General features: G+C 35.9%; 1 protein-coding gene across 7 annotated transcripts in view; it reads right to left on the bottom strand.

Annotated features, from left to right (window-relative positions):
- Positions 1–1,290: 1,290 nt before the first annotated feature.
- LOC134842224 (uncharacterized) overlaps positions 1,291–25,002 on the bottom strand; it is a 62,576-nt gene continuing 38,864 nt past the window's right edge. For 3 of the 7 annotated variants that reach the window (XM_063858463.1, XM_063858459.1, XM_063858462.1), the window contains exons 2-14: positions 20,107–20,388; positions 19,450–19,639; positions 18,553–18,576; positions 15,195–15,447; positions 12,684–12,888; positions 11,582–11,753; positions 7,486–7,631; positions 6,496–6,540; positions 5,251–5,393; positions 4,202–4,321; positions 3,674–3,829; positions 2,412–2,602; positions 1,291–2,087 (exon numbers count right to left, since the gene is read on the bottom strand). In XM_063858463.1, coding sequence (XP_063714533.1) covers positions 1,982–2,087; positions 2,412–2,602; positions 3,674–3,829; positions 4,202–4,321; positions 5,251–5,393; positions 6,496–6,540; positions 7,486–7,631; positions 11,582–11,753; positions 12,684–12,888; positions 15,195–15,447; positions 18,553–18,576; positions 19,450–19,639; positions 20,107–20,388 — 2,033 coding nt within the window. In that variant the 3' untranslated portion in view covers positions 1,291–1,981. Of the gene's footprint in view, positions 2,088–2,411; positions 2,603–3,673; positions 3,830–4,201; positions 4,322–5,250; positions 5,394–6,495; positions 6,541–7,485; positions 7,632–11,581; positions 11,754–12,683; positions 12,889–15,194; positions 15,448–18,552; positions 18,577–19,449; positions 19,640–20,106; positions 20,389–21,745; positions 23,918–24,928; positions 24,949–25,002 lie in introns of those variants that run through there. The other 4 variants (XM_063858461.1, XM_063858464.1, XM_063858465.1 and 1 more) reach the window with 4 other exon arrangements.

Genomic DNA, 25,002 nt, shown 5'->3' with positions numbered 1-25,002 from the left:
ATCTCATGCGTTTTAAGAATACAAGTTCTTTTTCAAACTTGACCTAACACTAGCCAAAAATAAAGCAGCAACATATGCCATTGAATCGCTGGTGCTTAAATAAGATTAAATTGAAATATATCAAACGTGCCAACAAATGGGCACTTTTATTTGCGACTTCGGTTCGGAAAAAAATCTTCTTAACAATACACTACACTTCGCTTGCGTAACTAGCAGTTACTGAAAATTTTTATGGTGAAAGAAACTGGTACTTGAACCTATGAATAGAAAGATATTTCAATGAGGTTTTAAGGATCGCCAATTACAGATAATTGAATTGCTTGAATAAAGCAAGCTTTGTGATCAAAATATTGACATAAAAAATACAAATTAGCCAACTGACAGTTCAATGAACTTAAGAAAACAAAAACAATACTAGGGTTGTTTGAAAGTATAATTCAAAGCTCATTGAAATTCTCACTCATAATTCATGACTGACATTTTTGTTTTTTGATAAAATTAACCCAATTTGAGAAAACTGGATCAATAGGTTAATGGTTATTTCGCTTCAAAATCTAATAATTGACTTTCATTTTTGAAATTATTAGTTAATCACAATTTTCGTGACCTCTAAAATTTCGCTGTTCGATAGTCGAGTTTATCTTCCTTTTCCAAAAAATGAACTGGACTTGAAAATAAATCAAGCGTTAAACCACGAAAAAGTAAACTTGAACCTCAACAAAATGAAAGACCGTCTTGTAAAGAAAAACAAAAAAAATCTGGCGACCTATAGAAAAGTCTGAACTACATTCATCGACTTAAAATTAAATTTTTGTTTTTCAAATTGCACACCAGCAATTTTTTTTTAAAATTATATACCAACTTTGAGTCTTATGTTATGCGGCCCAAAATTACCAAAACGCTGAATGCGCTAATATGTTTTGCAATTAAGCTTCAAATTTCCTTTGCATGGGTTAAATTCATCCAATCAGAATCAAGCATTATGTGCCATTTTTTTTAAAACAGCAAAACAATGAATTTTGGGCAGTTTAACAGAAAAGAACCCCATTTTTTTAAAAATGTTATCACTTTCTTCAGAAACTAAATGAGATATAGGGCATTCAAAACTGATCTTCGCCAGTTTTGTTAAATTTGTACTATTTCATGCTGTATGCAAATCTCTGTCAGTAACTTGTTTCTCGTTTTTCAAATTTTGCCGAGAAAACCTGCAGCAAGCACAAATTTCCTTTACTAGGCTGGAAAGTGGGAACACTTAATATTTCAACATTTTCTTAGTAAAAACATGTTCGAAAAGACATCTAGCTGAAATAAATTGTACAAAAAGGCTCAAATCAGATGCAAATCAAAAGCATTCAATCTGTTTCATCTTTCTATGAAAAATTACTACTTGAAATTTGCAGTGCTCATATGAAGTGACGAGGGTATAGCTGAGAACATACATTAAAAACTTGAATTTTTAAAGCTAAGCTGACAGAAAAATACAAAAATCGAATCAAATTTATTTCTCCAACTTAAACTTATCTACATTCTGATTTGTGTTCACAATTCTCTGTTTTTGTTTGCAAAATCAGATTTTATCTACGCTCTAAGATTTTGTTTGCAATTGAGAAACAACCCATTTTTTTTTCGCATTCAAATTTTCGGAGATGGACACTGGAAAAATTATGTAAAAACAAAGTTTCAGCAAGTTTAAATATTTTCATTTTGGGCAAAGAGAAAATAAGCTCTGCTTCAACTTGTAGCACCGAAGCACGCTAAGAGTTTATCGGAGAGTTCGTGATTCATTCCAGCGTCGTTTCTGTCAGGGGTTCAGAGAAACAAAACACATGCACAGGGGTCAGCGATAGCACCAAATTGGATGAAGATTGCGAATACCCTTACACGTCATTTAACCTTTCCGCAGGAGGTCAGAGGTCAAAAATTATTTGAAACTGACACCTGGAGTAATCTGATTGGTTGGATGCCGTGATTTGGCCTAATATCACGTTCTTGTTAAGAGAGAACTTAACCATTGTATCGTTGATTCTCTCATGACATAAGCGACAATTAACAGAGTCAAGGACGTCAAAAACATTGCTGCTCTTTGTCTGAAACAAACGCAACTTGACTCCATTATAAGGCAATAACATAGCCACCAGACGGCAAGAAAAATAAAAACGACTGAATATTTTTGAATATATGGCCTTAAACCTGAGAAAACTGGATCAATACTTAATTCTTCATTTCGCTCTTTTTTGCTTAATGGAGAGCATAGCTTGCTTACGTTTTAGCAGGAAAGTAACTTGAAAATTAATCAAAGTGAGCGCTACAGTGGAATTTCAAATAAATCATTCACTTACAAATTGCAATTTTTCAACTTGAAATCCATAGATCGTGAAGAAGGAGGAAATCAATGAATAAGAACAACTTACGGCGTGGATATGGAGTCGGATAGTATTTTGAGGATGTTTCCGAACACGAACACGAACGAGATGAGGAAGACGAGGAGACTCTGCAGGATGCGGTTGGCCAGAGTGACCACGTCGGCGTCCTTCAAGTCCTCGATGAAGTTGCCGCCTCTGCTTCCCCCGCCACTGTAGTGACTCTTTTCTATGTCCACCAGCTGCAGCAAAAGAACTTGAGGTGTAATTAGCAAATGGCCAAATTGACAGAATCACAAGAAATTATAACTACTGAGAACAATTTAATCATGTTGGATCCGAGAACACAACAACTGAATGATAATGAAGATGAACAAAATCTTAGTTATAACAAAAATTCATATAAACTCTACCAAAGTCAATGAAAACAAAATAAACAGAAAAAAATACTGACTTGTTTTATGAAAAAATCTCAATTTTTAAAACTCCAAGAAAAAAATAGATGGCCTTAAAACTCTTATTTCTAGAAAAATTTATGATTGAAACTTTTTGGATACAACGACCCGATTTGAAAAAAAACTGGATCAATAGGAGCAAAAAGTAATTTTGAGCCTGAACAAATTTTAAGACTTTTCCTGAAAAAAAAATAATCGCGAACTATATAAGAGTATGAACTACGTTCATAGACTCTTAATAGAGAAAAAAGGAATCATTTACTATAATTTTACAGAGTAATATAATTGAGGGCAAATAAAACAAGACTGCTCGTATCAGGGCGAAGCCCTGAAAGTTCCGACTGCCTTTTAAGGTCTATGGAGCATTAATAAGATGAAACATTTCAAAGTAATAAAAAAAATTTAAAAAATTTTTTGAAAAGAATTGAGATTTTATGTAAAAACATCCCCCCACACGTCATATTAAGTACAAATTGATAGATTTTGCGCCTATTAACAAATCAATTATGGCATATAAGCTTCCTTGAACCAATTTGGAACGATTTCTAAGACGGATTAAATATCGCTTACGCGTTAATAGCGCGAAATTTATCGCGCGTTAATTGTCCCAAATTGGCCAAAATGGCAATCTTTAAACCCTCATAACTTTACGAAAAATGATCACAGGTGAAATATCTTTTCAAATTTGAGCTCAAGACAACAATAACTTTCGAATGATATAAAAAAATTCCGTCAAAAATGGCTAGTTAAAAAGTCGAAATTTGTCTGAAGAAAAAAAAAAACCCACCCCGAGCACAAATATTCCGTTACTTTCGTATCGAAAGTCGGAACAACAAGAGAAGAGTGAACGGAACTGACCCTGGCCTCGACGGCAGTGAGTCTGTCGTTGTATGCCTGTTCTATTTCGATGATGCCGTGTGCACTCCTCTGGTCTATGGTGCGAATGTCCTCCGAGAGGGCTGCTATCTGCTGTTCCACCATCTCATTTCTCTCTCGCAGGTCGTAGTCCAGTTCCTACAGCACCGAATGAGAAAAAAAATCAGACGAAATTAATTCAAAAACACTGTATCAAAAAAATTTCAAAATTCATAATATATCAAGTTTCGTTGAAATTATTAGCCATGCTGACTAGGACCAAGATCTAAAGACATATTTCACTCGGCTCATTAGTAAACACTTTGGTCTGTGCTCAATTTTAAGTTAAAAACGAATTCCGCGATGCATTCAATACTTTGATCGGTTTTTGTACCGTAAACCCTGTACGCCAAGACACAACTTTTGCACTTTCTAGTCGAGTGTCGCTTCAACGACATCCATTCATAATTACATTGAATAATTCATTAAAATAAGTGTGTTAAAGGGTGGACAGCCAGTGTAGAAGCCTACCGAGAACTTCTGGCTGAGGACAGTGTTGATGTTGGCCTCCACGTCTCCACTCCTCTGGCTGAACATCTCCTGCAAGTCCTGCACTCGCCTCACATAGTCACTCTTGAAGCTCTCCAGGTCCTAACACAACACAACACCACAATCATCCAACAGCCGACCACATTAGAACATAGCCCACAGACAGTTGGAAACAATTCACGAACGCAAGGAAATAGAAAAATACTGACTGTTTTTTGAAAAAATTTCAACTTTCGAATTTAAGTTGAAGTTTTATCTGGCCTTAAAACTCTTACTAAATAATTTTTACTGACAATTTTTTAATAAAAGTAAGCCAATTTGAGAAAACTGGATCAATAGATTTTACTCCGCTTGGTAATCTGAAAATTAAGATCCAATTTCGAAACTATAAATCGATCATGTTTATAAGTCTATTCGTCGACTTAAAACTATACGTTGATTCGTTACCTTAACACTTTTGCTGTTCAATAGTTAAGCTTGCTTTTTTTCAAGAAAGAAAATGAACTGAAACTGAAAAGAAACCGCGAAAAAATAATAACTGAGCGTAAGTTGTTCACGCTCATTTATGATTTTTTTTCGCGGTTTCTTTTCAAGTTCAGTTCATTATTTTTCTTGAAAATAAAGCAAATTAAGACTTTTTCTGAAAAAAAATTACCAAGACTTATAAAAGAGTATTCACTACGTCCATGACTCTTAAGAACGGGTCGCCCGTATATTTGGTAACAAATCTTTTTCTTCGAGAAAAATTTTCAGCACATTGGAATTTTTAAATTTGCTGATACTAACTTCGTTTGCATTTAAGTTACGTTTTCTGGATACTCGTTGCTTGAGGGCAAGAAAACACATAAACGCTTCTAGGTCTTAATTTCGAAATAAAAAGCAGTTCACACAATGATCTGGGCAGTTCATATTCTATACATTCCCTAGTAAATTAATTGTCAGTGTAAGAAAATTGTTTCGTTTTCCTTTTCCTCGTCTAGCTGAAGTATCACAACTATGGTATCACATATTTGTATCGCTCTATTTCGAACCTGTAGCCACTTCTGTCTGAGCTGCGTGGCGTTGTTCTGCATCTCTTCCTGCAGCAGTTTGATGTCGTAGTCCGAGGCATAGTTGCCCTCCGTCGGGTGCTCCATGTCTTCACGACTCGCATTCATCTGTTTGTTCACGTGGTCTGAAATCATCAACAACCTCTACTCACACTTGCTCTTTAGTTAGAAGAAGGCCGCGTGGATTAGTCAAAACATTATCATTACTTGTGCTCATGTCACGTACGCCCCCATAGCATAAGTACACACAAACATTCGGCTCTTTTCCAGTCCCCCCACCCCTTTGATATTTTCTGAAATTCAATATATGAAAGTCTATTTAAAAGGACTTTTCATGTTAAGAACTGTGTTAAAACGTATGAACGTGAACAACGGGGGGGGGGGTGGTAAACAGGAAAAGAGCCAAACATTCAAACATGAAGACCTTAATCATTGTCCATAAGAATCATTTTTCTCATAATTTTATAGACATCATTTTACTAATATCTTCTGTGCCACAGACAAATCAAACTCCTGAAAAATCCGCAATTTTTTCAATTTTGGACACTTTTTGCAAGGTATTGATACAACGCTAAGCACACTTCCTTTAAATCTGTATTTATTGACGCCGAAGACTGCGAAGAAAAACTTTCTGATCGTTCAGAATTTTCTTTGTACCGTGAAAGGTCGATTTCCTGTGGGGGGGGGGGGGGGATTCTTTTGACTTCAATCGTTCAGTTTATCGCTCTATTGGCCCTAGCATAAATTATCCGGGCTCTTTTCCAGTTCCCCCCCCCTTTCAAATTCAATATTGAAAAGCTTATTTAACGTTGTTGTAATGCAATGAAATTTGGCGTGGTGAACAAATCGACAACTGTGAACAGATTTGTTCTTCATACTTTACAGCGTAACATTACACATTTAGCCGTAATAACACGTAAAACAAACATAAAACTCGGTATTTTGAAAGGGGGGAACTGGAAAAGAGCCATTATCCCATTCTCAGATAACTTAGAGACTCGATATGCTTGATTTCAAGCACAATAAAAAAGTTGGATATTTTTGCAGTTCGTGGCATTGGATATTTGCCGTTTTTACAGCGGTTTGCCTTCAAAGTGCGGCTGAATATAAATATTGGGATGTCGCAGTGAGTTGATATGTTTTCTAGAATTGACAATCAAAATGGGGGGGGGGGGGAAGGGGTTGAGGGGGAGGTGAAATAGACAAAAGTCGGCCAAAGAGACTAACCTAAGTTTCCGTGTTGATCATGCGATCCCGTGCTTCTCGTGTCGTCTGAAATAAACAGCAGTAGTAAGCATTTATTGAGCCAAATAAGCGAAGCATAAATAAACAAACAATCAATCAGTGATCAAAATTAGCAAAATGATGAAATTTAACCTCTTTTATCCGACATTTCAGATGCGAATTTTGCTCTTTTCATTGAATATTTCTTTGTTACTACGAAAATCAAACTGAACTTGGTTTGAGTGAAAAAAAAGAGGGAATATGAAATTAAAAGGAGCCAAAAGTATTTAATCTAATTTTGATTTGAAAGCTTGTCTGAATTACACACATGCTTATACCATATCCATTTAAATTTTAATGAAATGCTTGAAAAATGCTCTGAAGTGAAACTAAAACCAGGAAACGGATGTTTTTTTTCTTTAGAGTGAAACCATTTGGCTAAGTTGCAAAATAACGGAGATGAATTGAAGCTGCACAAAGTTAGGGACATTGGTGAAAAGAGAAAAAGTATTTGCAGTTCATTATAAATTGAATGAGCGAAGTCTAAATCAGAGTACGCTAAAAGCGAGAAGGCAGGAAGAGCAAATTCCTCCTCAAACACTACAAAAAGGAAACCAAATTATGCAGAGAGGGGAATCAAATTTTAAAATCCGGTGAATTTGAGCAACCATAATCTTTTTGCCCTGTATTGCCGTCTAATTTTTTATTTAACAATGAGCAAAAAAGTTAAAAAGCCTATTATGCAACCATTAATTTTGAATACATCCGCGCAGCGCGCGTAAAATAATAATAAACCGAGTCGAAAAACCGTTGAAAAAGAACCTAAATCAATTCTGTTTTCCTTTTAGATATCCTATGTTTCTTCCTTTTTCTCGGCTGCCTTTAGCCCAAATCCAACTAATTTTTGGTTGCATAATTCAAAACCTTCTTTAATTTTATCAGATAAAACAGGTAGTTGGACGAAAAATTAGTCCAATTAATTAATTCAGGTACCTTGATGAAGACCATGTCTGGATCTATCATTGCCGGTTGTTCCGAATAGAGCCCCAGGGTACATGGGCGATCTCGAGTCCACTCGGTGACCCCCAGAAGCCGGGTCTACCAAGGCCGGGTGAGACAGGGAATTCGCTCTTTTCCTCCTAAACCGTTTCATTATTACCAGTCAGGTTCAGATAATAAATAACCAGCCAAATCACACATGTAAGCAGACGACATCATCTAGTTTAAAGTCGAAAAGATGTGATTTATAGCATAGATCTGCAGATAGGTCTGCAAACCAACGTCAAAAGTCAAAATGACGCAATAAATGTCATTTTTAAAAATAATTAAACTGAGAACGATGGATGAATTTGACAGCTTCAAAGGACATAAAAACAAAATGGAATTTCGATTCCTTAAGCAATTAAACGTATTTAGTACGGTACGGGAACACAAGATGGAATTTGCGGGGAATAGGATTAATACCTCTCAAAAGCCAACACTAAAAAAGCTACCAACAATTTGATTCCTTGATCTGAAAGTGCTCAGCTATCGATTTTTTCTTCCTCTACCCATCCCTCATTTGCATTTAGATTAGGGCAAATGGGCCTGGCTTCTGAATTCATGTAAATTAGATCAAAATAAGGGCAAATTGATGACAGCTGGTTTGGAGCAAAGAGAAGAAGCTATGGGTCATTACAGGCTGCTCAAGGTCAAAACAACCGATGAGAAATATGATTTCGTTCAAGGCAGAGAAATAAATTAAGGAACATTTCGTGAAAGCAAAGTCTGACATTCTCCACTCTTATCTCTTAGTATTTCAAGATTAAAAGAAGACCGCTCGTATCAAGGCGAAACCCTGAATCTGTCGACTGCGGCAGTTATTTTAAACGATGCAAGTTGAAAAATGGACCTTTTCAAAATTACTTCATTTTGCTGTAAAATCTTCCCCCACACGCAATGTCAAGGACAAAGTCATGTACACCTCATCTAGTAACAAATTATTTGGAACAAGTAAATTGCCTCAATCAGGGCAATAATTCAATTTGGAATGATTTATTTCGCCGCACACTCTAACAGTAAACTGTTTACAAGGATAGCCGGTTACTTAACAAGTGGAATATAATTTTCCGACCATTGTCTTAAAAATAACAGAAATTTTTTTTCAAATTGGAATCGTTTTTTTTCGGCGTGGTATGATGAAATGCGCTGAAGGAAAAACTAGAGATTAGGCATATTCGACAGCCATAGTAAAATTAGCCAATTGAAAAACAATTATTTTAGAAAACTGATTAGGAAAACGAGTTTTTTTGAATTTTTTATACCAAAATGCCGCGAAAATACTCAAAAAAAATCAACGTTACTTGAGTAAACCTAAGTTTCTACGTTTTAAAACAGGATAATGTGAGCTTATAATGCAATTAAATAAGGCATTGTAAACCTGCTCGCTCGCTATAGTCGCTCGAATTTAGACGAAAAACCATATTTTCAAACCAATTTTTCTCGACAAGAAAGATTTTCAAAAAAACTAAATGTCTTTCCAATCACGGCTGTAAGGGCTTTAATATGATAAATGACTCAAATCTCTCCGATGATTTTTTTTGTTTAGCTGATTTTGCGTGGAACAAAAAACTAAAACAGACCTGAACACAAAGTTCCTCGCCATTTTTCAAACGGTCGGAACAAAAACACGCATTAATTACATTGAATTAGCAATTTTCAAACCCCCGATAGCTCTACAAAAAGGGTCCGAAATAATATGAATTTTTGATTTTGAGCTCAAAGCATCAATATGTGTCTCTTTTCCAGTGCCCCTATGATGTTTTTTTTCTGAAAAACAAATTGTTTTCGAACACAGAGGCGAAGCGAGCTTCGCACCACTTGCGATACAAAACGAACATAAAAAAAGTCGAAAAAAAACTAGGTGAACAAAAAATTTTCGTATGTTTCGATGAAAAATAATAGGGGCCAGCTAAACACTAGGGGCCAGCTAAAGCTTTGACACTTTTTAATGATGCGGTATGAAATGGGTAATTTAACAAAAAAAATTAAATAGTTTATCTACTAAATTAACTGAGAAGATTCAAAAACTTCACTTTCGATATCCGTAAGCTTTTCCTGCTAAAACTTCGCCGAGTTCACTTCAGCAGAGAATATTTCCAAAACCATATTCACCACTTAACCTGAAAACTGGCAGAGTAGTTTTGGTGAAAAGGCAGATGTTTCCAAAAAACAGCCAACATTTCAAAAGTTTTTTAAAAGCAATTACTTATTCTGAAAGAAAACTAGTGCAGCTATTTAGAAAGGTATGCTTTCTATAACCTGTTAATTCAATTCAACCCTTGATGTCACAAATCTGACTTCAAGGACCACAAATCTGACTCCACGAAGACAAAAAAATGTGACTTTTCCGAGAATCAATACCTTTTTTGTAAACACTTCTGAGCGTAGCTGTTTACGCAGAAAAGATTCACATTGCTTGTAATTTTGATTGAACCTAGAAACACAGATTTATGAGAATAGTTCTTAAGAAAAGTCAATTAATTTTTAAAAAAAAGGTATAAAAAAAAACAAAAAATGATTTTTTTTTTCGAGAATCTTAGCTTTTTACAACAAAGAAATTGGGCATGGCCAATTATGAAAAAAGATTCTAGCACCCTGTAATTTCGACTGCATCCAAAAACTCAGAATTGGAAGGGCAGTTCTTGAAAAAAATCAAGTACTAAAAACGATTAAAAAAATGACTTTTCCGAGGGCCATAAGTTGTGTTGTCAAAAAAATTTGGGCGTAGTCGCATTTGCAAAGGAGCTTCCCACAACCCATTTTATAGATTGCACCCAAAATCTAAGACATGGGTGGATTGTTTAAAAAAACAGTCAAAAATGAATTTTCCGAGGATGATAACTTTTTGTGTAAGAAGTTTGTGAGTAGCCGCTAATGCAGGGAGCTTCCCACTACCTGTTATATCAATAATCTCAGATTTAGGAGGGTACATTTTGAGAAAACAGATTTTTCGAAGGCTTTGGACAGAGGGCTAAAGTAAAAAAGACTAGGGGAGCATGCAGGCACAAAAGGAACAAGGAGATCTTTCCATTGATATCGCTTTTTTGAACATCGGTAGAAAGAGTTGAGAACAAAATTATTTTTTTGCAGGAAAAAACTTCCAAAACGTCAAAAAAGATTAAATATAAAACCCAATAAAAACAGCAAAATATATGAAGTGAAGACTAGAATAATTGAAAAATGCATAAGTAACTCAAAACACTAAAAACAATTACATTGAAAGTTGCATGCATAAAAATAAATTCTACGATGTGTCAACTAAGCTGACAAAACATAAGCAGACAATCTATAAGCCGACATTTTTTGGAAAGGAACATTTCTGGTTTGAAAAAAGAAACAGTTCCTGGTCAAATTCGAACCCACGACCTCTGCCGTCCCAGTCGTATTCTCCACCTCCATGCTAACTGTCGGAGTCGTTTAGAAGTTTGAATTCATTATGAACCATGATACAAGTGGTTCTGTTAAAAAGTTGTTAACCCGAAAACAAAGTCTATATTCCAGTTTGATAACACTTGCTAATAGCAAACGTAAATAACATTTGATGTTCTTATCGGTGATAAAACGTGTAAGCGTGAGTAAGTGAACAGATTGTTGCAATAGTTCGTACAAGCATTTTTCCGTATAAACAATTTTTGTAACTTTACGAGAGGGGTGAGAAACTGGAAAATCTTAAGCGGCGAAAAATCCGGCTCAGAAATCATTCTAACTTGAGTTGATGAAGGCTAATGGGTCCTATCGAAACATTTCTAGATGCAAAATCAAATGCTACTATTATACTTTACTTTCAAACCTCATAGTTTAAGAAAAATGAGCAAAGGTAAAACATCATTTCAATTTTGAGCTCAGAGCATCAATTTTTCTTAGATTGCATCGATATTATCGAAAAATCTATTTAAAGTCTTAAATTTGCATAGAGAAAAACCACCCGAGCACAACTAATCTGTCTTTTTCTTTGAATTTTGGAACACTTATTTGATAGCAGGACCACTTGCGTCAAGATATGGTCAAAATTTACTTCATAGTAATTGATACAAACAAACCAACTTACAATTTGGGCATGTGTTTCTGCACTAGGAGGTTGTCGGGGTCCAAACTGACCAACTTGTCTGCATATCCCTCCAATACCAGGGTCAACTCCTTCACCTTGTCCTCGTACTTGGTAAGAATGACAGAGGCCGATCCAGGGTCCCGTCTATACACTGTTACCTTCAGCTCCAGATCTATTACAGATAAACGAACAAGTCATTTCTTTTGTTGCGACTATTTCGCGATATTGGAGGTAACAATGGGTTAGGTTTTCCGCAATTTCAATCTTAAAGTTCGATCGTAGAAGGTATAAGCTTGTTCAGTAGCGGATTTAGGGGCATAGCAACCATCAAAAAGACTTGAAACACAAGAAAATGTGGCAGCTAAACTAAAGACGACAACACAGATAGGCCGACTGTAATTAGACAAACCAAAGGACGACACTTTTTGAATTTGAAAAATTTCGATTCGCAAAAAAGGAGGAGGAGAGATCCTGCCTAGATTCGAACCTACGACTTTGCCGTCCTAGGCATAGTCGTTATTGCTAGGACAAATCCTTCCCTCTCCCACCCTCGGGAATTCGACCTCCTGACCACGCAAAGAATATCCCCTATAGAACTATATTATGACATCCTTTCTTGCTGACTAACCCCAAAACTTTTCTGAAGGCGCCAATATATACTAATTTAAAGGAACAGCGTCAAAACCTTTCAAAAAGTAGCTAAAAACGTGTTTATTGCCTGTTTTTTGTGGAGCAGAAAAAATGGCAAATAGGATGGTTTCTATTGTGATTTAGGAGAGCTTGGAAAATCAATTTGGACCTAAAAAAAGGTCGACAAAATTTTCGGATGTTTTTCAGAATAAATTACCGCAGAATAGCTGATAAATACTTGATCACCCCGATTTGATTTCATCTTCTGAAAAACCATAGAAAGAACAACAAAGGTCATACAAGAGATTCTGGGATGATTGATGTCTTTGATAACCCAACCAAAGCAAAAGCTGTTTTGACTGGTTGCGGGCAAAAAAACCAATCAAATTTAATCGGCATCTTGAAAAAAAACCACGGTTTCTGCTATTGTGGCAGCAATTTGTAACTTGGTTTAGTTAGAACTCAAGCCGACCTTCTTTCTTCTTCTGGACCTGGTTGACCTCTTTGAGTGTCTTCAGGAACAGTTTCTCAATCGCGGACACCTGCTTGTCCTTCTCCGACACCACTGACCCCCCTGCTGACTTTGTCACATTGAGAGCCCTGTGAGAGGAGGATGAGGTGTCGCCTCTTGCACTCGAGGCAAGGCCGCTCTCATAGACGCCTACACTTGAAGTAATCTAAAAAGAAAAAAAGCTATGACAGCATAAAAATTACCTCATGGCAGCTTAACGGTTTTCGACTTTTTGTTTTTTTTTGTGTTTTCGAGAGGTTTTACAAGTTTATTTAGAGGCACGCATTTCAGGAATGGACGCGTCTCTATCCAGGGGCTGATCATGTAATTCTGACAACTGGTACTAGAGGGTTCGGATTTTCATTTTTAAAAAAAGAAAACCCATATATTTTTACGGGCTCCAAAAAAGTCAAACGAGAACCTAATTGTTCCGACCGTTGAAAATGGGAGACACCTTGTAATCGGATGTGGTTTGGTTTTTTCTTTACCATGCAAAAGCAGAAACCACAAATAATCATCGGAATGGGTCAGGTAATATATCAGATAAAAGCCTTTTCAGTTGTAGTTCAATTTTAGTTCAATTTCGGTTTTAGTTCAGTTTTAGTTCAGTTTTAGTTCAGTTTTAGTTCAATTTCGAGCGTCTAAACCGATCGAGTAACATTGGTTCAATGAAAATTTAACTTTTATTTAGACTTTTAAGCGAAGAAGGATTTTTGTTTTCATTTTTGAAAACAAAAATTTGTAATTAGAGAACTATAAAACGCCTAAAAGTTTGATGCATAATTTACATCACTAAAAACGACATTAATGTGAAGAATAAAAGATCAAACTTCATGTAATTTTTTAATGAATGTGGTCATAATAATCTGTGTTACTTGTATAGCAACCGGCTATCCTTGTTATTCCGATTATTTGAAAAATGCTGAGAACTTTGTATACGAGTGTGTTTTATTTTTTTATTCGAGTGCTTTCTTTTTTATTGTTTTCCACAGAATCAGGTGCCACAAAAAATCAACGGTATGGGTCAAGTTCTATATCGTATTCAAGCCCTTTCAGTCGTGATTCGAACGACACAAAAGTGTTTGTCAAATTTTTTGAAAATTCGCCAACCCCCCCCCCCCCTCCCTCGAGAAAATCCTCGATCCGCCCCTGAATTGGTCTATTCGACTGTGACTGTATTCTATGAATATGACATTTTGTTTCGTTCAGATCGTTTAATACACCACACAGAAAAAAAACGACACTAATTTGAAAAACAATGTTGCATTTTTGTTAAGACTATGGTCGGAGATTCTGTGAATTTGCCATAAACAACTTCACAGTAACCGGTTATCCTTGTTTATAATATAGATTTTTATGCTTCGGGTCGCCAGAAGGCGAATTCCTGGAGGGTGATGGAAGGAGGGGGAGGGAAGGATTAAATCGCTATAATCTTCAACGTATATACCTCAGATCACGTATAAAGTTGTTTCAAGAAACAAAGCGTAAATAGCTGATTCAAGAACAAATGTCATCAAAACCACAGAAAACAAGAAACATTCAAAAATACTTGACACACACAAGATCCATTAAAAGTCCAAAATGCCTCACTTGTTGAATTGAATCTGATTCACTGGCAAACCATAGACTTGAACTCAAAATGGAACCACGTCGCTGCTTCTTGAGTAAACTCCAGTGCCTTTTGATCGAATTTGCCATACCAACTAATAAATTTTATCAAGTGATCCAAATTTACCGAGGTTCCACTCATCAATTTAACACTTCCTTAAATTTTGTGATAAATTCCGTTTTCCTCAACAACTTCACGGAATACTCACAAAATGATGAAGCTTCGCTGCTATGTTGTAAAACTTGTTGTAAAACTTAGAAATAGACTAGAAATACTTGAAACAATTGTTCAAGGTTACGAAGAAAGAAACAAACCGCAACTGAATTCCATCATCAAACAAATGTGGCTAGGCGGTTGTTCATAATTATAAGAAAATATGCTTCATTCAAAATATCTCGAAAGGAGAAACATGGGTATGAACGAACTATTTTACCAAGAATGAACAATTGTACTAGAAAATTAAACTAAAACAAAACATTAAATGCTATCTTTGTCAAAGGATGCCTGAACAAAAACATAACAAATTTCAAATTTGAGTGCAAGGAATGGAAATCAAATTGCCAGGCAACGTTAACATACAGGTGCCCTTCAACGTACAGATATATGACTAATCACCCAATCACAGCATTTACTTACTTTCTAAAAAAGAAAGAACAAAACTTAAGCTTCATTGTATTTACACAAGGATAGTTTCAAAACGATTCCACCTGAAACATCGAAAACATACTTGAGTAGCAACGGTAACCCCCCTGGGGGTGGGGTGGGGGTGGGGACATTTTGGAACTGAATTTTTTTAAAAATTGATATTCAATTGAACTAAGAGAAGTCTTCCGTTTGTCCATTGACAGTTAAATCAATCTTACCAATGGGGTATCTGATAGAGCCAATGATGTTCTCCTCCCTGCGATAGACGTTCCCCCTCCCTCCCCATTAGCAGCCCCACTCTTCGCATTTGTTGCATTCGGTCTTCTCTTCCCCCTTTCACTACTCAATTCATCACCACTGCCTATCGTTATTTGAGGTGTGTGAGATGACGTAATAACTGGGGTAGTCTGTTGTGGTTGGTTTTGGTCATTGTATCCCAGAGAACTGCTTGATAAAGAAGGACGCAGATTCCTGTTTGAAATAAAAAAAAATCACTTTATATTAGGAAATTGAATTATCGAAACACGAATCATAAAAATTCGACTATGTGCAGTTAATGTTCTAATGTGAAAGTTATCGTGAAAATTGGGGTCACACAAAAACTGCTCAAGAGAAAAGTGCAAATAGCTTTTATCAATCAGTTAAAAGTTTATCAATTGATGAGACGGCTGATTTTATTAGTGTGATCAGTTATTGCGAGGAAACCTCTATTATAATTTTAATATCTGGATTCGATCAGTTGCATCTCTGATTCGATCAATCGATCAGATTTTCGAAATTTTAGCCAAGTATAGAAGTAAACATTTTGCTTAAAGTCAGGGGTAAACTATTTGCTTAAAGCCAATAGAGATACTGATATACTACTAAAACCTCAATAACTTCCACTGCTTGTTTATACGAAAACTAAACTTTACTTTTCGGTAAAATTTTAATCTCAAACTTCAACTAACAAAATCAATTTAAACCTAACTCATTTTTGAATATGTACACTAACCACTCAGCCACGGACGCTTAATAACTCACAAACACAAGCCACAAATAAAACGGAGAACAGATTCTATGAAATTTCCAATGCTACAGATCGTGATTATAGCAAAAGTGTCACCAATTAAGTGAACACTTTCAATGAACAATTTTCGAGTTAGGTTGGAAAAAAGCAGCTTCGTACTAATACACTACGCTCGCAATCTTGCTAGTGTAAATAACAGGTTAATAGATGAGGAAAATAAGGTTTTGTAATTGAAGTTGCGTGTGCTGGAAATTTGGCAAAATAAATATACTTTTATATTTTTTGAAACTCTTCTTTTTTTAATTAAGATTTATTTTAGATTCCTTTACTGACAATCAGAAAATTATGACTTTGCTCGGATACAACCAGTGTTGTTCACTTTGCTCTGACTGAACAATAGGTCTTCGTGATATACAAAAAGAGGTAAAGTTGCACTTCGCAAAGGCAAAAAAAAACAGCAGTTTTTATTTTTGGAACTGACGACTAGAAAACTAGAATAGTCGGCATCAAAATCATGGGTAACGATTTTGATTGAGCGTTGGATTATTTGCAAATACTGTTACAAGGATAGCCAGTGGCTGTGCAAGTAGCACAACCTTCCGACCATATAAACAAACCACAAAAAAAAAAAGTTTTTTTTTTCAAACTAGCGTCGTTTAATCAAGTGTAATAAAAGAAAGCGTAGAACGTTATTGAAGAAGATATCAGCTACAACTGTTCTATTCGAAAAATTCAACAAACAAATTTTATGGTTATTTGCATAATATTTTTTAAAAAATTTTTGAATTGCTAAGGAAGCCTTAAATGACACTTTCAAAACTAGTTTTCCCGTAGTAAATTTCTCACTACTTTAATGAAAAATTGTGGTCTATTTTCGAGCAAGTAAAGCGAACGAGGACGTAACATACTCGCTCATAACTAGACTCAAAAATTTCAAACTATAGCTATTTCAAACTATAGCTCAAAACTATAATTCAAACATTTCAAACTGGTTTTTATCAATACTGGGACATCTTTCTGAAAAATATGGTCGCGTGATATACGACTGCCGTTAAACACACGACTGTCTGAAAATTAATATAGTTTGATACACATTTCAAACTATAGATCAAAATTATTTAAAATCAAGCCGGTTTTATCAATACTGGGACAAACTTATGAAAGTTAATGTCATATGATATATCACTCGAACAACTCCGATGACTATGCGTTTTTCCTGATTTCGCGGGAAATTTATTCTTTTGTAAAAAAACTGAAGAACGCCGGTAGACAAAGTTTCTCTTTGCTCTCAGTGCTCGGAATAAAGAATGTTTTTGCGTCATCTTATTTCCGGCTAATTTTGTCTTCGTGCGAGCTAAAACATACTGACAAAAAATTTACGATCTTTGCCTGGAACTATGGTTCCGATGATTCCAAAAAGGCACTTGATAAAACGAACCAACAAAGCGCCCAAATCATTTTCAAAAATTGGACAATCAAGAACTATTTCCGAGAAAAGTTCTTCTTCTATAAACATAGTCATAGACAAGTGGAAAAGAGACAATAAAATTTCAACGTTCGAGTTGCTAAGTAAAAAAATGTGGCCTATACGCTCTTCGAATTTCAAGTCTAATTTATGATTGACATTTTTTTTGATAAAACTAACTCAGTTCGAGAAAACTTAATAAGTAAAGTTTAACTTAACGAGATCAATAAGTAAAGTTTTGATTCCACTGGGAAATCTAAAACGTAAGATCCACTTTCGAAGCTAGAAGTCGCTCACTTTTTCGCCCTATTTCCAAATTCGTATTTGGAGAGCGCAATTTGCTGAACTAATAGCAAATGAATTTGCATATATTTGTCAGTTTTTCCATAAATGCATGAACAATTATGAATGCACATCAGTAGCTATATGAGCATATAAGAGCATTTTAGGACTTTTTCCTTAAAAAAACAAACAAAAAAATCACCAAGACGTAGTATATAAGAGTCTTTACTACGTTCAGTTACCCTTAAAAACTAAAACCCACCCAAATACAAAATACAGAATCGACGGAACAATAAAAGTGAACAAAGAACTTGAACACAAAATGAGGACACAGACCTAGGTCGGAAAAAGTGAAACCGTAATATAACTAAAGCGTTTGCTTGTGACTAGTTAGAAAAACTACATTTTTGAAGGTTTATTTTGATCAATTTACAGAGTTCGAATGATTTTTAAGTCTTTTATCAGAATACCACCACCGTCTTTCTAAATTTCTAGTAATCGAATCTAGTAAGTCTGACATTCATCTATGGTACCTGATTTTGTGAGAAAAAAAATACACGTAAATCCAAAGTGTTTTCTGTCAAAATTGAAGGTTGGAACTAAGCTTGGAAATCTAGTGAGTAGTTATAATGTAAGCTACAGTGACAGTCACACCTAGTAAAATAAAACACCTGGTTTAAATCTAAGCAATCTTGAGATAGCTTTAACATTGAGTTTATATCTATTTCAGAACTTATTCAGATGATTTGCATTAGTATGCTTTCCACACACAGTAAGAAAGATGAGTGAAAATTAAAGATGATTGCAAATTGACACGCACCTATTGGCAGCACTGAGAGGGGATCTGAAATCATTATCCAGAACTGAGAAACTCAAAAATCTAACGAACTGAGAGATTTTTTTTACCTGTACGGTTCAATCAGCCTATCATTATAAATTGAAAATAAGGATAGCTGTTTCAGTGCAAACTCCACTAAATGTTGTGACCACATTTAATTTGAAAAAAATTTAAATTTTTTTTTTCGAATTTTTGAGAAACTCTTTCTGGTGTTTGAGACATGTTTCTTTGAATCAGAATCACGACTGAAAGGGCTCCCTTTGGGGAGGATCAAGCTTAGGTGAAACTCGTTGAAGCAGTACGCGAAATTCATCAAAACGTTCGATGGCAAAAAATTTAACATCTGGGTACATTGTAGACTCAACAGTGACAATCCTTGATAAAAATAGTTGTCTAAGTTTTCTGTCAGTTTATCAAAATTTAATCTATACATAAAAAAGTATAGAGCAGTTCAATGCTTGTCACGGCAAGCTACAAAACAAGCTTCATTAATGAAACTAAGCGCTATATCTAATTACCATCATAATATGTGGAAACGCAACGGTAGATTTGCTACTGATTTTCCGCTAAACTACTGCTTTCAGACAACTTATAGCGATCAACATTCCATTATCCAAAAACAATCTATCGACTAGATAAAGAACCAGTATATGAGCTATTCAGCTCACCACGTTCGTTGTTCGCCTGGTTAAGATTTACATAACCAAATTTTTGGTTTTTTTTCTGGGCTGAGAAATTTTGCGTTGCTCAGAGGCAACGAGAACGGATTTTAATGGCCCTCCGATTTGTCGACTGTGCGTTGGAGTCATTTCACCAACACGCTCATTAAAATGAAAAATCCCACAGCTCTGCTGCGCTTAGCCTGACTACTGTACTTACAGAAATGCCTTTTTGATCTGCTTGGGCAGCTTCTTCGATTTGGCCACAGCCTTCCCACCCGCCTGCATTATACGCCGCCTGTCCCCCCTTCCCGCAGCGGTTGAACTGCGCTGCAGGGACCCACTTCGCCCATAGTCAGAGTGACTCTCAAGCCACTCCGAATCCTCTTCTGATTCGCCCACTGATGCATCTGAAAAACGCTAACTTTGAGCTGCCTTCGAGCTGGGAAATTAAGAAACGAAATTCTATCCATTTAATCAAAATCTTAAATTTTGAAGTGATTACCGTAAATAAAGGTTTCAATTATTGAAAAAAGTTTCCTTAACGATAAAACATGTTTTTTTTCTTTTTCAAACCTTTAATTGTAGTCAACTCTCAGTCGGAACCATAAGTGACAAAGATCATCCCAAAGTCATCACAGATCTTGAATTTGGCTGTTTTACTAGACAGCGAAATTGATAGAAAAAGGCTCCAGTAATTGTTGCGTGATTAAAATTTCATGTGATGACTTTGACTGTGCGTCGCTAACTCTAACATTAATGCTTATACGTTATACCCATATCTCTCTTTTACTTAACTCATTTAAAAATCAACAGACAGTATCTTCAACTATCCGATAAAGAGTCAATTCCAGGGGTAATGACTATATTCTCCCACCTGACTGTTCGTCGGAGTCCTCCCCCTCCGAGATCCCATCATCGTCTTCGCCCTCCTTATCGTTTCCACTCCACAAATCCCCCACAATCTCATTTCCTCCTTTGTCCCCTCCCCCTGCCCCTGCACCTGAACCCCCGTCCACCTTCTTCCGCCTCTTTTGGTCTCCCTTTTTGGCGGGTGGGGGTTGGGTGCTGTTGGTTCTAGTGAGTGAGTTGGTCTTGGATGAATTGGCACTCGATTTGTCTCCACCTCCGGAGTTGGAAAAGAGTTGTTTGATTTTTCCTGAAAACAGAGAAGATTCTAAGCACAACTATTTTTTTTACGATACTTACGCGGTAAATTCTTTTTGATCTTTCAAATTGAACTTTGACTTTGGTAAGCTACAAACAGTTTTAGCCCCATTCATGCTCATACTTTCAACAGGCAACAAAAGGCTCTGAAAACATGAAATTCCAAAAAAAAAGTTCGAATCTTTACGTATTTGATATTTTCGAAGCAGTGGATATTTATCATCGAAAAGAAGTGAAACAAAGCTTTTGTTTAAGCTTTTACCATTCAGCTTTTGTGCTGCAGTTCTCAAACGCTGTGCGAGTCCATATTTGTAATGCTTGCTCTTTTACAAATGGCAAGCTGCTTGTCTCAAATTGAGCGCCAGGGAAATTACAAGCTGACTTCTATCTTGCTTGACAGAGATTGCATGTTTGACCACTGGGTCAACTTATATTTCATTGAGCAAGTTTTAATTTATCAGCTTAGAGATGTCAAATTCAGTCAACTTAAATAGCAGATCAAATATTAAGCATCAAATGTTGCGATTCAGATGATGCTCAAATAAGGTATAAATGAAGATGATAAACACACATCAATAGGGTCAAGAAAATGAAATGAACTATTCTTGGTCATTTGATTTATTTAAATGTTAGATGCCCTGTAAATGGAATCAAACCCTAGAAAGATTTGTACTTTGTTGGTTCATTATTTCTGCAGGGACACAATGAAAAACTACAATAGTATCTGAGAGGGACCGTATTCTGTATATATTATGATAACCAGGGGCGGATTTAGGATTTTCTCGAGGGGGGGGGGGGCGGATTTTCAAAAAAATTTCGAAAATTTAGTCGGTTTTTTTTAGGTCGATCAAATGGTTTTCAGAGCTCTTCCAAATCAGTAAAAACACCCTGTTTTGGCCAAACTGTTTGCGCCGCAGGCAAAATTTTGAAAAAACAGGCCAAAAAAAGCGTTTTAAGGCTTTTTTTGAAAATTTAGACCAAAAATCGCGTGTTTTGACGCGCGCTCCCCTTCAAAATTAGTATTAATTGGCGCCGAAGGGTCCGTCAGCCAAAAATGGATATCTCTAAATAGTACATAGGGAACCCTTTGGGTCGGCAGGTGGTCGAATCCCTGAGGGGGGGGGGGCGGACACACCCCCCTAAATGCGCCCCTGATGATAACTCTTCACGTTGGACAACGGTATTAAACGATTGAGCGAAACTTAGCGAAAAGGCGTCGTCGGATTTCAGCTATTCATACACCGCACACAAACAGGGCTGACACTGAGAAATAGACGAAAAATATTAGCACGCTCAAATACATTGAAGATCATCGACTTAGCCAAGTAAAAACACACTCGTGAGTTTACCTCCAAATGTCTTTTTATACAACATCTCTGGCGTTCTGCTGGTGGGTATAAGATTGCCGAAGCTTCCTGCCTTTCTACCGTCAACGAAATCACCATGAGTCACTTTGTGTCCTGAGAGACTTAGGCTGTTTGAACTGGTGTTGCTCCTCAGCCCCTTTGTCGGGGGTTCCAGTTCCTGTTTTGTGGAATGAGAGGCAGGATGAGAGTGTGATGGAAAAAGTACACTTGGGGGAGGGACGCAGCCGGAATTATCGACACTCTTGTCGCTTTTGATTTTAGAGGGACGAGAATTCATCAAAGTATTTTGATAAAGGACTTGGAACTAATTTGGAGTAAGGACAATTTCATCGCTCTCAATTTTAGAGATGATCACAGTTTAAAATGAAAGAGATGACGTATTTATTAAGCTTATATTGAATCGCAGTAATTTGGACAATAAATTGGAAACGATTTTTTGTGCAAGCATTTTTGCTGATATTATATACTCGTCGTCGCTGCAAACAGCAATAACTTCTAATACACTTGCAATATCCGACAAGTCAAGAGATTTAGACGTTTGCTTTTTGACAAATGGCAAAGTGAAACTAGTTGGAATTGCACCGCTGGTTCAAATCACAATCCAATGATGGAAAGCGTCCAGTTATGGAAACATACCAAAAAAATCTGTTATAAATAAACAAGCAGTCACAAAAATCTTGACATATATAAATGAAGGACGGAATTCATAAATGAGGGAAATCAATGAGCCAATATCCAAAAAATCCAGACAAAAAGATAATTTGAAAAAAAAAACGTAATTTTTATAGAGCTTAAGCCAATTTTTGTGCACCTAGAGACGCCATAAAAGGAAATTAAAGGTTATAAAAACAATGAAAAGTAGGAGTAGAACAAAATATGACCAGCTTCAGGGGAGTTAAGAAGTTGATATTATGAACACTTGGTCTTTTTTATTATTTGACCAGCGAACTCAGTCTGCAAAATGAATTTTTAAGTGCAAGTTATGAAACAAGTGAAGCTCAATTATAATTGACTATCGATAGAATCTGATATGAAAATCAACTACAATTTGAAATCAATAATGCGTCGTCCGTCACTCAAGTATTATTAATCCTGAAACATGATCGCCAAATTTTGGAACTTTTTTTATAAACTCAGTGCAAAAATTTTGGGAATGTTGTTTCAGTTTCTGGTTAATATACTGAAAAACACAGACTGGCTAAATGTAACCAACTTCTAAGACCGACAGTTCAGATAACTCAAATAAAATAAACAGCATAGGCCAACTTCATGGGTAAATTAACATGAACAGTTTTACTGAAAATAAGTTATGGAGTTTTGCCTTCGCAGTCTCATTGAAATGCGGACAAAATTGATTCGTCCTATCTGAATCGTTCTAGAAGAAGCGTGAATGAATTCTGGTATAAGATCAGGTTTTCCCAATATTTACAGTCTGTAAATTCCAAGAATTTATCCTAAGGACTTAAAGAAAAGAGAAGCCCGAAGTAAAATATTTCACCAAAATAGTGAATGCAATATAGCGGCGGATTATAAGCCAAGGTGCACTTACTTATAGCCTAATTTGTAGGAACAGAACACAGAAAAAAGGGGATAAAATCAGCAATAAATACTTCAAATACTGGCGCGTTCGTAATCAATCAATAGCAAGCTGGGGATTTATTTATGATTTTTAAAACTGTGTAGTATCAGCATGGCATAAACACTAAACCCTTTTACTGTATCAAAATCACGTGACTTCTCAGAGGAACAAAAAAATGATGCACCAAGGTATTTCATATGATATGGAAAATCAGATTACCAATAGGAAATATTGAGTTAAAAATCATCGGAGTTTGAATATCAAATAACAGTTAACCAGGTGAAAAAGTATGAGTTTTTACTTCAACATAAAAACCGGCGCTGGGCTAATATATCTGTTTGAAAATAAGGGCAAGGATTGTGAGTTGTTTTCAATCCCACAAGGCGTGCATCGTATTTATTCATTGGTCTAACCTCCTTGCTTCTATTACTATGTACATAGACCCTCCGTTACGTGGCTTTAACGATATTATACGTCACGCACTTCTGCGCACAGTAACAATTCCTTTTACTGCTCAAAGGAATTTGATGGCAATTTGTGACATTTTTAAGGGAATTTTCTATGCCCGTGAATTTACGTAACTAACTACACGTACATAAAATAGGAGAGCAGATTTCAACCAAACAAGATCGCAGTAAAATATGTTGGTTATATTTCTCATCAGCCAAATTAACTTTTCGCCGGATGCTTTTTTTACCTTAAATATTGGTAATTAATAACTAGCTAGTTCAACGATATAGTCAATATCATAATTTGAAACAGAATACCGCCAATTTTCTAAATAATTTTGTATCGACTTTCTAAATTCTCTTATTTTGACCAGCCAGGTAGTTACTTATAGTAACTGTAGAAAAAGTACCAAAAATTTTGGTCTGTTAAATTGGCTGTCTACAAGGTTCCGGAAATTTCCAACACTCAAATCGCCCTTCTTTCCATTGACTTGTGGAAATAATTGGCAAACTCATAGTGAAGATTAGGCCCTAAAGCCAAACTCAATTTGCCCGAAATCCCCTTCTCGCGTTCTCTTATCTACTTTGGGCCCGAGCCTTGGTCAAAATCAATTACTGGAGCAGGAAGAGAATTTGATTAAAGGGATTAATTTATTCCCAATGCTTGATGTAGAGAATATGTGCTTTTAATCAGAGGAACACGATCTGTCATGGTCATGTAAGATAGAAAACAATGCTTTCAGTCATTCATGGGTAGCCGACTGCATGTTTGAGACAATGGAAGAGTGCCCGTTTTTTAAAAAATAATGATAAAATTTCAAAAAAAAATGCATAAGAAATTTTTTTTGGAGTTTATTTTTTAAAAATTCATCCCTTCATCAGCTATGTTAACAGCAAAGTGGATCGGAAGTAGTAAAGTTTTAAATGGACCAAAAATATCAAATAGCAGCAGGCTCTAAAAAGTAATTATAACTGTATTTACTTTTCTCTTAAATATCGAAAACATTTTTAAAAAAGACGGCACAAGTCGACTCGATTCTAGTTGCAAAACGATTGACAAGCCTATTTTCGACAAAAAAAAAAACGTTTTCAAAATGATTTCAAATGACAATGAGGTCAATTTTTGGTGCAACGTACCTTTGCTTTTACTGCCAATTCTAAAAACAGTTCAAAGCAACACGATTATACCAACTTCCAGATTCGATCCGATC

This window comes from Symsagittifera roscoffensis, chromosome 3 (assembly GCF_963678635.1).
Source record: "Symsagittifera roscoffensis chromosome 3, txSymRosc1.1, whole genome shotgun sequence".
NCBI classification, from domain to species: Eukaryota; Metazoa; Xenacoelomorpha; order Acoela; family Convolutidae; genus Symsagittifera; species Symsagittifera roscoffensis.
This window is presented reverse-complemented; position numbering and strand designations above follow the sequence as displayed.